At 57.3% G+C, this 12,211-nt stretch overlaps 1 protein-coding gene across 1 annotated transcript in view; it reads right to left on the bottom strand.

Annotated features, from left to right (window-relative positions):
• Positions 1 to 12,211, bottom strand: part of Chst11 (carbohydrate sulfotransferase 11) — a 214,296-nt gene that overhangs the window by 102,777 nt on the left and 99,308 nt on the right. Inside the window, exon 2 of the mRNA XM_076853245.2 lies at positions 2,440 to 2,525. Coding sequence (XP_076709360.1) covers positions 2,440 to 2,525 — 86 coding nt within the window. The remainder of the gene's footprint in view (positions 1 to 2,439; positions 2,526 to 12,211) is intronic.

Below are 12,211 nucleotides of genomic sequence, written 5' to 3'. Positions count from 1 at the left end.
AAGCCAGCTTCAGAAAAAACATCCCGAGGAAACAGGGCCATCTTCCTGCAGGGACGTCTCCCCGCTGCCAGCTGAAGGGGCCGAGGACATGCCGAGCCATCCCTGAAGAAGGACAATGACTCACCCATGTACGTCCTCACCAATGACGTCCCGCCCACGTTCTAGGCCAGGGCTAACTTCCCATCTGGAGGACACTCAGAGCCCCACCCTAAGGACAAGATGCCGTCCACCCAGAGGGTCGCCGCTCCTCTGACGGATTTACGAGGCACCAGGCGGTCCGCCCTGGCCGTCAATCGCGCATGGCAATCCCGATAACAAGGGACACCTCAGGGGGGCCGAGCCCGCGGCCTCGTCACCCTCCTGTGCCTGGCTCCGAGCTCCATGAGGAGGCTCACACTCTGGAGGACAGAAGCCACCAAGTCAGGAGCAAGTGGACCCAGCAGTGGACACCCACGGGGGCCCCTGAGCGGGACACGCACCTCGGGTGGCCCTGCGGGGTGGGCGTGATTCACCCCGGATTATAGATCAGGGAGGGCATCTCAGAGGGGCTGTGTGACCTGCCCGCGGTCACCCCGCGGGGGAATGCGGACACCAGGCTGTGAACCCAGTCTGACTGTGGACACTTGTAGTACCGAAGCCACCCTTGTGACCTCACCCATGACAAGCCATGCCGCCTCTGACACGTCCGAACAATCGAATTCTCCCAACTTCCAGAGAGATGTTCAGGTGGGAACAATCTGCAGGGGTCCCCCGGTGGCTGCAGGTCACACAACGAGTCAGCGGGGAGCAGGGGCCGGAGCCCAGACGTCCACTCTTTCAACCACAGATATTCGGGGACCTGCCCTCAGCCAGACCCCGTGTTAGGTGTGGGGGGCCAGGACACGGGCACGGGCCTCCCACTCAGAGGGGACTCCACCAGAAACAGTCTGCCCGGGACATCCTGTGTCCCCCGTCACCGCGAGATGTCCACCAAAAGACGGGAATGGTGAGCATCGAGTGGCCTGCGTGGCTTTCAGCCTGGCTTGTCAGAGACCCTGGGAGCAGTCAAAGCCTGGTCCCCTCTTCCTGGAGACGGCGGTGTTACGGGCTGGGATGCTGGCCGGTAATGGTCAGGTCACGGGCCACCAAAGGAAAGGGCAAGATCACATCCCCCGCGGGGTCACCCGGAGCCCAGCAGGGAGGCTCTGCAGGACTGGGTTTGTGGTCGGCGGGTTCATCGGGCCGAGTCGCACCCAGAGCCCCGAGGTGGGGGGTGGCAGGGCCCGGGCCAGCCGGATCAGGCCACCAAGCTGTCAGACACGGAGCCCACGCGCTCAGAAGGGAGTGGAGGTGGGAGGCTGGAGAGGGATGGGGACGAGACACTTCCTAGCCTCAAGCTCTTGAGTCCAGCATCCTGGAAGGCCGAGCGTTATCCTCTTCTGCAAGCCCCAGGGGCCACAGAGACATCAGACTAAGACCCCAACAGGGACGAAGCCGGGGACTCCCGCCACACCCCGCCCCTTCCCCCAGCTCTTCAACCTTAGCTAGGGTTGTCCCTGTCCCCAGGGGGGATTAACACTCCTCCAGAGGACCAGCCAGGGATTTCCACATCAGGACTCCACACCACCGGCCGTCGCCATGGTGACCGGCCACCCCAACTCCACTCCTCTCTCTCCACCAGAAAGCAGCTCATTTCATAACCGACCCCAGAGGCCACTTTGTGCCTCATTCAATGAACAAGTCAGACTGACGGGACCCTCTTTAGCAGGAGGCCCCCACACACAAGGGACGTGGGAGAGAGGGCCTGCCCACCCCCAGCCTGGGGGAGGCTCCTCAAGCCTTCAGCCCGGGGCTACCCCTGCACACCCCCAAGGTCTGAGAGCAGAGGCCGGTCCCCCGGGGCCTCTAGGCCAGCACCCCGGGGCCTCTAGGCCAGCACCCCGGGGCCTCTGTTCATTGTCAACATTTCTTGCCAGGTTCCCAAGTGTCCCGCAGGTTGAGCGTCCCCTCTTCAAATGCCTGGGGCCAGAGCATTTCAGATTGGGGATTTTTTCAGATTTTGGAACACCTTGCATAGACCTCACAGGTAACCTGGGGCTAAACACGACCTTCATTTGCACTTCAAATGCCCCTCAGACCCAGAGCCTGAAGGGACAATCTTTCCAATGCACCTGCATTGTGACTGTGACCCATCCCAGGAGGTCAGGAGTAGAATATTCCCATTTGTGGCACCATGGCCATGTTGGGCTCCCAGAGTTTTCAACTGCAGAGTGCTTTGGATGTCAGACATTCAGATGAGGGTGCTCAACCTGTGCTGGGGACCAGGACCACTGCAGGGCGACGGAGGGCGGTTTCAAGTCTCCCCAGTCCATCCTTTGGCAGTTTCTCTGTCCCACTTCCCCCACCCCCAAACCGCCACATGCTGACCGTCAGGAGAGCACAGAGGCGCCCCAGGCTTACCTGGATCGGGTTGTAGAGCTCCTGCAGGGGACTCCGTGACCCCTTTCGACAGCAGATGTCCACACCAAAGGGATTCCTCCGCATGACTGAGGAGAGAAAGCGAAGCTGGTCAGGAAGGAGGCAGAGGGCTGACCGAGCAGAAGGCATCCAGGAGCGGGGAGAGACTGGGGCGCAGGCAGCTCCGAGCAAGGAGAGCTCCTCATGCTGTCCCTGAACCCCCAAGAAGAAAAGGGACGGCTGCCGTGTCCCAGCCAGAGGGTCTCACAGCCAAGTCTGCGGGCAGAAGCGGTTTGCTTGGAAATAACCAGAGCTGTGCGGAGCCCTCGGCGACAGGCGGGGCCACAGGGTGGCCCCAGCACCACCCAAATATGCACGCAACAGGCTGCACGACCCTTCGGTGACAGTGACGTCACCAGGCAGTAGGCACTCTTAGCTCTGTCACGACCTGGCCTGACGCTGACCTGGACATCATCGTGCAGCGCAAGGCCACTAACGACCCCGTGGACGGTCCCCCTGTGGACGGTCCCTCCGCACTCGGCGACCTGGACCTCTGGCGTCTGGGGCAGGATTCTCCTCCCACGCCCCTGGCCTCTCCTAAGCCTTTGTTATGATGTTATGTTTTCATTAAAATATCAGCTCCTGGCCGAGAAGGAGGGAGGGAGTTTGGTCCTGGACGGGCAGAGATGGACGACCCAGGAGGTCAAAGGGGGCAACGAAGAGGAGAACTCGAATCCCACCAGCATCCAGGCCACCCAGACAGGGTTTTTAAACAGAAATGGATTCTTGCTCACAGACACCCTGGCTCTGTGCCTTCCTTCACCAGGGCCTAACACAAAGACAGGCCTGATCATTAATTGTGGCAGAGGAGGAAAGGAGAGGGGGAAAGAAGGAAAGATGGGCCAGCACAGCGGTGCACGCCCATGATCCCAGCAATTCTGGAGGCTGAGGCAGGAGGATCGCGAGTTCAAAGCCAGCCTCAGCAATGGTGAGGCACTAAGCAACTCAGTGAGACCCTGTCTCTACTTAAATACAGAATAGAGCTGGGGACATGGCTCAGTGGTCGAGTGCCCAGAGTTCAATCCCCGGTACAAAAAAAAGAGGAGGGGGGGAAGATGAGGGAGGAATATTGAATAAGTGCTTTCTTCCAAAATAGGAGGCAACTTTCTAATACAATCATATCATAGGTTCCAGAGTGGAACAAGGAAAATAGACCCTTTCCTAAGCCTAAAGGGAACATCCGCTATACAGTGACAGCAGAGTAACAGTGGGATATCCCCTCATTCCTTGGAACAGTCTGGATTTGAATCCTGGCTCTGTGTGACTTTGAGCAAACTACCTAGCCTCTCTGTGCCTCAGTTTCTATGGGAAATGGCCAGGGCCGAGTGCCAATCAAAGTGGGTTTACGGCTGTGTGTGGTGGGACATAGCCACTCAGGAGGCTGAGTCAGGAGGATCCCAAGTTTGAGGCCAGCCTCAACAACTCAGCAAGACCCTGTCTCAAAAAATGAAATGAGTTGAGGATGTGGCAAAGTGCCTCTGGGTTCAATTCCCAGTTTAAAAAAAAAAAAAAATTATTCATTTAAGGACAGAAGCGTCTGAATTTCAGATACTTTTCACATGTCAAGAAATATACTTTTGATTTATTTCAACTGCTTAACAAATACTGACAGGGGGCTGTATTTGTGCACCAAGCCCTGCCCTGCAGAACCACCCCAAGTATTCCGGGGTCACAGCTCCACACACGCCCTGCCTGGCCGGCAGCCTTCCCAGGATCCGCAGGCAAATGTCAATACATAAAAGCCGCTGGAACGTGATCAGGCTGACCAGGGAACACTGGCTCTTTGTTCCTCCACGGCTGCCCCAAGAAGAGGCAGGGAAAAGTCTACCTTGTGTTTTTCTTCATTTATGACTTCATTTTTCATTTCCACCAAAGAGGAGGTAAGCTGTTAAACGCACGCCAGTCACCCTTGGTGCACAACGACACAGCAACACTTCGGAGGAGAAAAAACAGCCATAAAACTTGAAAATTATGCCCACGCCATGCAAGATTAAGTTCTCCCTGTGGCGACAGACTGGCTCATCGGGGCCCCGGGCTGCGGGACGGCCACCGTGAAACCCTACCGTGGAATCCATTAAAAGTCTGCTTTTTATGGAAGGCAGTATTATTTAATTGGTTTATTTTTCTAATGCAAAGGCCTTTAAAATGCTTTGACCGTGTGGGGCCTGCGACTTGGGGCCTCCGCCTGCAGCCCTGCCTGTGACTCCACGGGGCGCCCTGTGAACTGGCTTTGGCACCCCAGGTCTCAAAAGCCGGAGGGGCCCTGAGGTGCTGTTCATTAGGATGATAACAGTCCTGCTGTCGGCGGAGTGGGGCGCTCTGGGCGCCTGGGAAGAGGAGTCCTTCCCACGGCGCAGGGAGGATTTCACAGAGGTGACGTCACGGATCTCCTCCCTGAGCCTCCCTGAGCAAGGTCAAGGCCTCGTCTGCCCAAAGCCACTTGTACCTTGTGGGTGCAGCCCGACCTGTGAGCCCAGGGCCACCTCCTGCCACTGCTCAGCATGGCTGGGGGTGTGGCTCAGTGGTGACGCACCCCTGGGTTCAATCCCTGGTACCAAAACAACAACAACAACAATAATAATAATAATCATCATCATCCCTGTACCTCTGCAGCACACATGTAAATTTTGTTTGCTATTTTCCATCCTTGGTGGGTGGGGTCCCTGGCTGTGGCCGACAGAACTTGCTGGAGTCTGAGCTTTTACCTGTGTGTGACTTAGGACAAGGGGCATCAGGGCAGGTCCAGAGGCCGACCAGCAGGCGGTGGCCGTCAACGTAGAGAGCACACGAGTTTGGCTCACTGACCCTCACAGGGGTCCTACGGGGCGGGTGCCACTGATGTCTCCTTTTTACTGTCCCCTCTTTACTGAGGGGAGGGCTGGGGCACAGCGGCGGTAGCTCAGTCACCCAGGGTCACCCAGGCTGAGCGGTCAGCCTGGGCCACAAGTGAGGGCCACGGAAACGCCTCCACGGTTCCCTCCTGGCCTGAGGCCTGCTGTCTGGCCACGTCTAGGACGGTGATCCCTAGGCAACCTGGAGTCACAGGACGCACGGGCAGGACGGGCTAGCCAGACCACGGATGGCCACGATGGCAAAATCATTCGCTTAATAGATGTTCATCGAGCGCCTGCGAGAGGCTGGGCTGGGGAGGCAGGCCGTCCCGGGTCACTCAGCTTGCCTGGGACCCAGCAGGTCCTCTAGAGGCCCCGAATGGTCCAGGCCCTCAGCACCGGTCAGGGCACCCCGCCGAACGGTCGTGCTACACGTGGAGGGAGCTGCTGAGCGTTATTTTCCCCCTTTGAAAGTGTAAGGCCTGATGATCGAAAGCCCGAGGAAACGAGTCCCCAAACATCAGTGGGGACCTCCTGCCGTCCGCCCACCCCGACAGTCGTTTTCTCCTTTCTCAACGCGAACAACGAAAGGCCCAGGAACCTCGCAGGCTCCGTGCGCAGCGTGGCTTCTGGAACCCCAGGAGCCCCGCGTCTTCCCGAAGCTAAAGCGAGACCCCAGCCGCGGGTTTGTGGCACCAGGATGAAGAGGGCACCGCCTCCGGGTGAAGCTCTGTCCCCACCTCCACCCGCGCAGGGTGCGGGAGCCAGCTCCGGGCAGAGGAATCTGCCGTCCGGGTCTCGGTGGCTCCTGTGGCCCTTCAGCGCTGCTGCCCAGGAAGGACGGCTGGGCTGTTGGTTCGGGTGGACATAGAACGGCAGTGCTGGGAGCCCGGCAGAACCCGCCTCCACGCACGCCCCCAAACCGAGTCATCGGAATCCAAGGGACGAGGACACAGCCCAAACCCCGCAATTCACAGAGGAACCTCAGGAAGTGACACGATTGTCTCAAATCCCCCGCGTAGTTGGCAGCAGAGCCAGGGCTGGAAGTCAGGTCTTATTAAGAGTTCATAATAATCACGGCCGGCCAGGCGTTAGGATTACCATGTGCCCGGTACAGGCACAGGGCTGAGCCCTTTCCTCACATTGCCTCAGTTAATCCTCATAAAAACCCTTTAAGTTAGATAATCGTAATAACGGCATCTATTCCCATCTTACAGTTGAGGAAACTGAAGCCCAGAGAGGTTCTGTAATTTGCTTGAGATCACACAGACAGCAAATGGAAGGGCAAGTAGCACATTCAAATCCTGGTCTCTTTCTCAAGGCAGGGAAAGAGGGCTTCGCGCTCATATGGCCACCATCTTTGTGCTGCCAGTTCATTCAGCATTCCAAGTGAAGCACTTATGTACTCAATTACCAAGTCCAGTGGGGCTCCATCCTCCCTCCGGCAAGACCACCCTAACATCCAGCTGACTTGGGACCTTTCCAAAGCCCCGACCTGCTAACAGCCTGACGTGGTTCCTCACCAGTTCCAGGCTCCCCGAGCGCAAAGCAGCTCTCTCCCCAGTGCCCGACTCACACCAGCACCCAGCACAGTGCATCCGGCCAGACGGGACAGGTCTCAGCATCCTGCCCCAGGGCACCCACAGCACCCCCCAGGGGGACAGTACGTCACAGCTGACCCCCCCCCCCAGGTCATTGTGCTGAAAGCAGAACAACCAACTGACCTGTTCCCAAGGGACTGAGACCCTGGGAACTCGAGACCTGTGGTGCCAAGACCAGAAAAGCCCCAGGACCAGTGGGTCACCAGACAACCCTGGAAAAGGAGGTGGCTCAGGTCCAGGCCAGGCCTGGGTTCACCCACGGGACAGCCTTGAGGACCACCTTCCTGTCTCCCACGCTCAGCTCCAGGACACCCACAGTAACAATGCTGAAGGCCTCGCATTGATGCGTGGCAACAGACCAGCGTGGGAAACAGCCTGGCACTGGCCCTGAAAAACCATCTGTGGGAAGGTCGCAGGACTGGACCCGCCCCGGCTCTGCCACGGAGCCAGCAGCCACGGAGCCAGCAGCCTCGCTAGGAACGAGATCTTGTGGGGACAGACTGAGCGTCCCTGGGGCCAGACCCTAAATCTGGAACTCTGGGAGTGTCACAGTGCTCAGAGGAAGTTTCAGGTTTGGGATTTGGGGATTAGGAGGCATTAGCTAATAAGTCTAGGCAAACATTCCCAGATGCAGACCCTCTGCAATTCCAAGGGTCTCAAGCATTAGAGATACCCAATCAGTGTCCCCTCAGCTGTAGAGCAGAACAGCGAGGTGCCAGGCATTGGGTGTTGTGAGTAATCTTGCGATGACTTAAGGAGGATGGGGGATGTGGGGGTTCTATGCAAATACTGTAATATTTTATATTAAATGAAGGACCTGAGAGCCCGTGGATTTTGGTATCTGCAGGGCAGGGGGGTCCTGGCACCAATTCCCTACTCTAATACTACAAAAATGGGAATTCCTGAACCCCCAAATGTCAGACAGCTGGAGGTCTAGGCCTGGGCCACCGGGCGGCTCTTAGAACAAAGCCTTGTCTTAGGGACCAGCTCTGGCCTGAAGCTTTCCCAGGAGAGTGCGGGGCCTGGAGAGTGCGGGGCCTGGAGAGTGCGGGGCCTGGAGAGGGCGGGGCCTGGAGAGGGCGGGGCCGGGAGCCCCAGCCTCCACCCGTGCTCAGTTTGTTCTGCATCCAGTGCTGCCCTTTGGGGACACCCCCCCTATTCTGCTCTTTTAAATCAAAGCAAGAACTGTGGGAGGGAGACTCAGGACAGAGGAAAAAGCCACAGCAAGACCCAAACTACATCTGAGCTGGGCGTGATGGGGCACACCTGTAATCCCAGCAGCTCAGGAGGCCAAGACAGAAGGATGGCAAGTTCAAAGCCAGCCTCAGCAAAAGTGAGGTGCTAAGCAACTCAGGGAGACTGTCTCTAAATAAAATACAAAATAGGGCTAGGGATGTGGTTCAGTGGTCGAGTGCCCCTGAGTTCAATCCCTGGTACCAAAAATAAATAAATAAATAAATAAAGTGCATCTGTAACTAGTCCATTCAAAACTTGTAAAAATACCCGAAACCTGTATCGCCATGAGATTTAATTTTATCTCAAACAAACTTTGGCAGGTTGAATCCAAACTCATTTCTGGAGCCTGAGAGGTTCTGGACTAGCCACATCTGGCGGCTTCTCGTTTTCAGAGGAGAAAACCGGCTCAGAGAGGGGATGGAAGGGCCAGAAGTCCCACAGCTGTACTGCAGGGCCAGCTGAGGCTAGCACACCCCCTGCAGTGCCATGCCCTACAGGGCCCACAGCTGCCCTCTCATCACACCTGCTGCCTGACTGAGTGCTTAGCACACAGTAGGTACATAGCACATAAGTTTCAATTGACTGAAACTAAAACTAGAGGCCAAGCAACCACAGACACTGACTGTACCAACAGGGACCAGGCCAAAGCCCCTCCTCGCAGCAGAACGAAGAGGAGTGAGCCAGCTCTGTCCTCACCCGCCTTCTCCCAGTGCAGTGCCCCCTCGGGATGGTTTAATTCGCCTCCTTAGCCAAAGTCATGAAAATCAACCAAAACAAGCAGCAAAATTAATATGCTGTGCTCCTCCTGGGCTCTGAGGTGCCTTAAATGAGCTCTCTGTGCACCCCACAAACACTGACACTTACCCCCACAGCTCCTTGGGGCTCCTTAACCCCCTTGCAAGCAAGTGGTCTCGTGCCCATTTTAAAGATGAGGAAACTGAGGCTCGGAGGAGCCGAAGAATTTACCCAATGACACGGCTAAAATGTGGCAGAGCCGAGATCCAAACCCGGCACCTGCAATGAGACGTGTCACCAGTTGCAGACGTCAGCAGCCGGAAGAGACGTGCACAAAGGCCATCCCAGAAGCCAGGGCCTTTGGGTGCTCTACAAAACATTCAGCATGCCTGTGTTTGTAGGTGACTTCTCAGGAGCCCCAGAACATTATCTAACTTCACCATCTGGTTCTCATTGCTCTCTGCACGCAGGGCCTCCCACAGGGACAACCCAGAGCGCTTCAAAAGCACTGCCAGATCCCATCCAACGTATTAGAGACCTACAAACAAATTCAATAAAGAAAACTGAGGGTCAGCTGGGTGGTGCACACCTGTGATACCAGTGACTTGGGAGGCCGAGGCTGGAGGATCGCAAGTTTGAGGCCAGCCCCTGCGACTTAGCAAGACTCTCAGCAACTTAGTGAAACCCTATCTCAAAATAAAAAATTTTAAATGCTGGGGATTAGCACCGTGATTGAGTGCCCTTGGGTTCACTCTCCATGAAAAAAAAATCTCAGAGATTTGGCCTTTATTTGGCTGGGGAGTAATCTGAACCCTATCACAGCCAGGTCCTGGTCCTCTCCCCTACGACCGTAAGCTCCTTAAGGCAAGAAGCCCCTCCTGTGGGAGGTGGTTGCAGAACTAAAGTGAACTGAACTTTTGGGGAATAAAGGTCAAGGGTGAGAATCCAAGAATTAGGGGACGCTCTCGGTATAACTGGGGAAGGGAAGAGACTCGGCTTCACCTACAGGCCACGAGGCTTCCTGACACCGAAGCCTCATCTGGGGGCTTGGAAGAATATTCCTGGAAGAATATTCGGTGCCCATTAAAACACTCCCTGCCAGGACAATGACCCCCAATGGATTCACCAACACCAGCGGCCTCTGTGATCCCTCTGTTGTTTCTTTTAGAGGATTTTGGTCATCTGCAGAGCAGGGGCTGTGCTTAATTCCAGAGGCATAAGATCCCTGCCCGAGCTCAAATCACTTGTCCACCTGGCAGGTTAGTGTAGAATGAGCCAATCCACGTCAAGAAGGGCCTCTTAGGGACCATCTGGTCATGTGACTTTCACGCAAAGAGAGGGACTGGATGGCTCTATGGGGCTGAGGGAAAGTGGCTTCAGAGCTGGCTGGCTGCACAGATGAAGAGCAGGGAGCAGATCCTAGGTGCTGAATGTGCGCCCCCTTCCTGCGCTGAGACCCCGTGGGGCTTTGGCGGGTGGGCAGTCATGAGGGCACAGCCTTCCTGGCCGGGATCAGTGCCTGTGTGAGGGGCCCTAGAGAGCCCCTTGCCCCTTCTCCCGGGGAGGGCACAGCCAGAAGGCATCGCCTACGAACCGACAGCCTCTTGATCCAGCAGCACCTTGAGGTGGACCTCACAAACTTCAAACAGTGAGAAAAAACATTCTGTTGTTTAGAAGTCACCTGGTCTGTAGTATTTTGTTACAGCAGCTGGAACGGACAGATACCAAGCTCAAAAATGATCCTCAGGGCTAGAGGGCTCAGCATGCAACCCACTGGGAGAAATGGGAGCAGGCAGAGGGGAGAGAGGAAGGGTAGGGGGCAGGGCGGGGAGAGGGGGCCCATCCAGCCGCCTGAGCCCCAGGTCCAGGGGAGAGGACTTGACTTGTCAAGGTCACGTGGCTGCTTGCCACAGAACTGCGGCTAGAGCGAGGGGCTCCTGAGGCCTGCCTTCTCCCCTGCACACACGCAGCCGCGGCTCTGAGCCGGTGCTTAGCCTCACCATGTGTGACGAGCTGATATTTTTATTCTCTTCTTTTTTTAACACGAGTCACGATTCATGAAATCGATTTCACAACAACCAACGGACCATGACGGGTGGTGGCAGAGCCCTGGCGTGGGTCTCCTGAAAGACGTCAGGGGTGAGGGTCGGGCTGAGGAGGTTGTGTAGGACTTGAACTTGAGGAAGACAGACCAACAGGACTCATGGCTCCCAGGCCTAAGACTTCCTCCCACATGCCCGTCCCCGCAGCATGGGCCACGGTGTCCCCAAGGCTGTGCCCACCAACCCCAGGAGCCTGCTGGCTCCTCCTGCCCACCTGCTAATGCCCCTGTCAGCTCGCCTCCCGTCACCAGCCGAGGACAAGCCACCGCCTCTCCTTTTGCTGTGATCGGAGACCTCCTCACTGGCCAGCACTGGTGTCCCTGCTCCCAACTCCACCTCCCAACACAGTCCCCACCAGCGGCCAGAATCCTCTAAGATCGCGATGTCCTCCCTGCCCCAAAGACCTGCCACGACCTAGAACAAGATCCCAAGTCCCATGTGTGGCCCAGGGAGCCGCACAGGACCGTGGCCCTGCCCAGCCACGCGGCCTCTCGCTCAGAGCCAGAGCCTCAGCCTCAGGACCTTGGCACTCCCTGCTCCACCAGCCTGGGACACCTCGCCCGGTACCAGGGGCCGCTCTTTTCTTCCTTCTGGTCTCTGGACACCTGGCCAGCGCCCCAGAAAAGCTGCCCAGGACACACGTCCCCACTCTCCTTCCTCCCTCTCCGCCTCGCTCTGCCCTTCTGCCCTGCACTTGTCACCTCTTTCCCTATTTGAAACGCTCCCCTAGCCACTGCTTGGTGGGTCCCTGGAGACTAAACACTCCCGGAGGAGGGGGCGCAGTCTCACCTCCCAGGTGTCCTTGGTACCCGAGAGGCCCTAGAGCGAGGCCTTGGTGACGGAGTGCACGCAAGACAGCTCCTTTCCAAGACGAGAAACTGGACGCGTCTTGAAGCATGGTCACCTTGTCCCCGTGCCCTAATCTTTCCTGAGAAGAGCAGACCTAAGGACTTATAAGAGAACACCCCCGCCCGTCTGACTCCCTCCAGAGGGGCCTGGGGGGCTGCAGGCATCTCTGGGTCCCGAGGGGCTCCACCTCAGGAAGGTCTGGAGAACGGGGCAGCTGGACAGGGGACCAGTGTCCAGCAGGCATGCAGGGCATCCGCAGGGGCAGAGAAGCTGGGGCCAGCGGGGGCCAGGCCTGGCTGCAGGTGCCCTCGAGGGTCCCATGGGCCTGGCTGTCGGGCCACGCCAGCTAAGCCCAGGGGCC

This window comes from Callospermophilus lateralis, chromosome 4 (genome assembly GCF_048772815.1).
Source record: "Callospermophilus lateralis isolate mCalLat2 chromosome 4, mCalLat2.hap1, whole genome shotgun sequence".
Lineage (NCBI taxonomy): Eukaryota > Metazoa > Chordata > Mammalia > Rodentia > Sciuridae > Callospermophilus > Callospermophilus lateralis.
The sequence above is the reverse complement of the archived record's forward strand: the minus strand, read 5'-3'. Positions and strand labels throughout refer to the sequence as shown.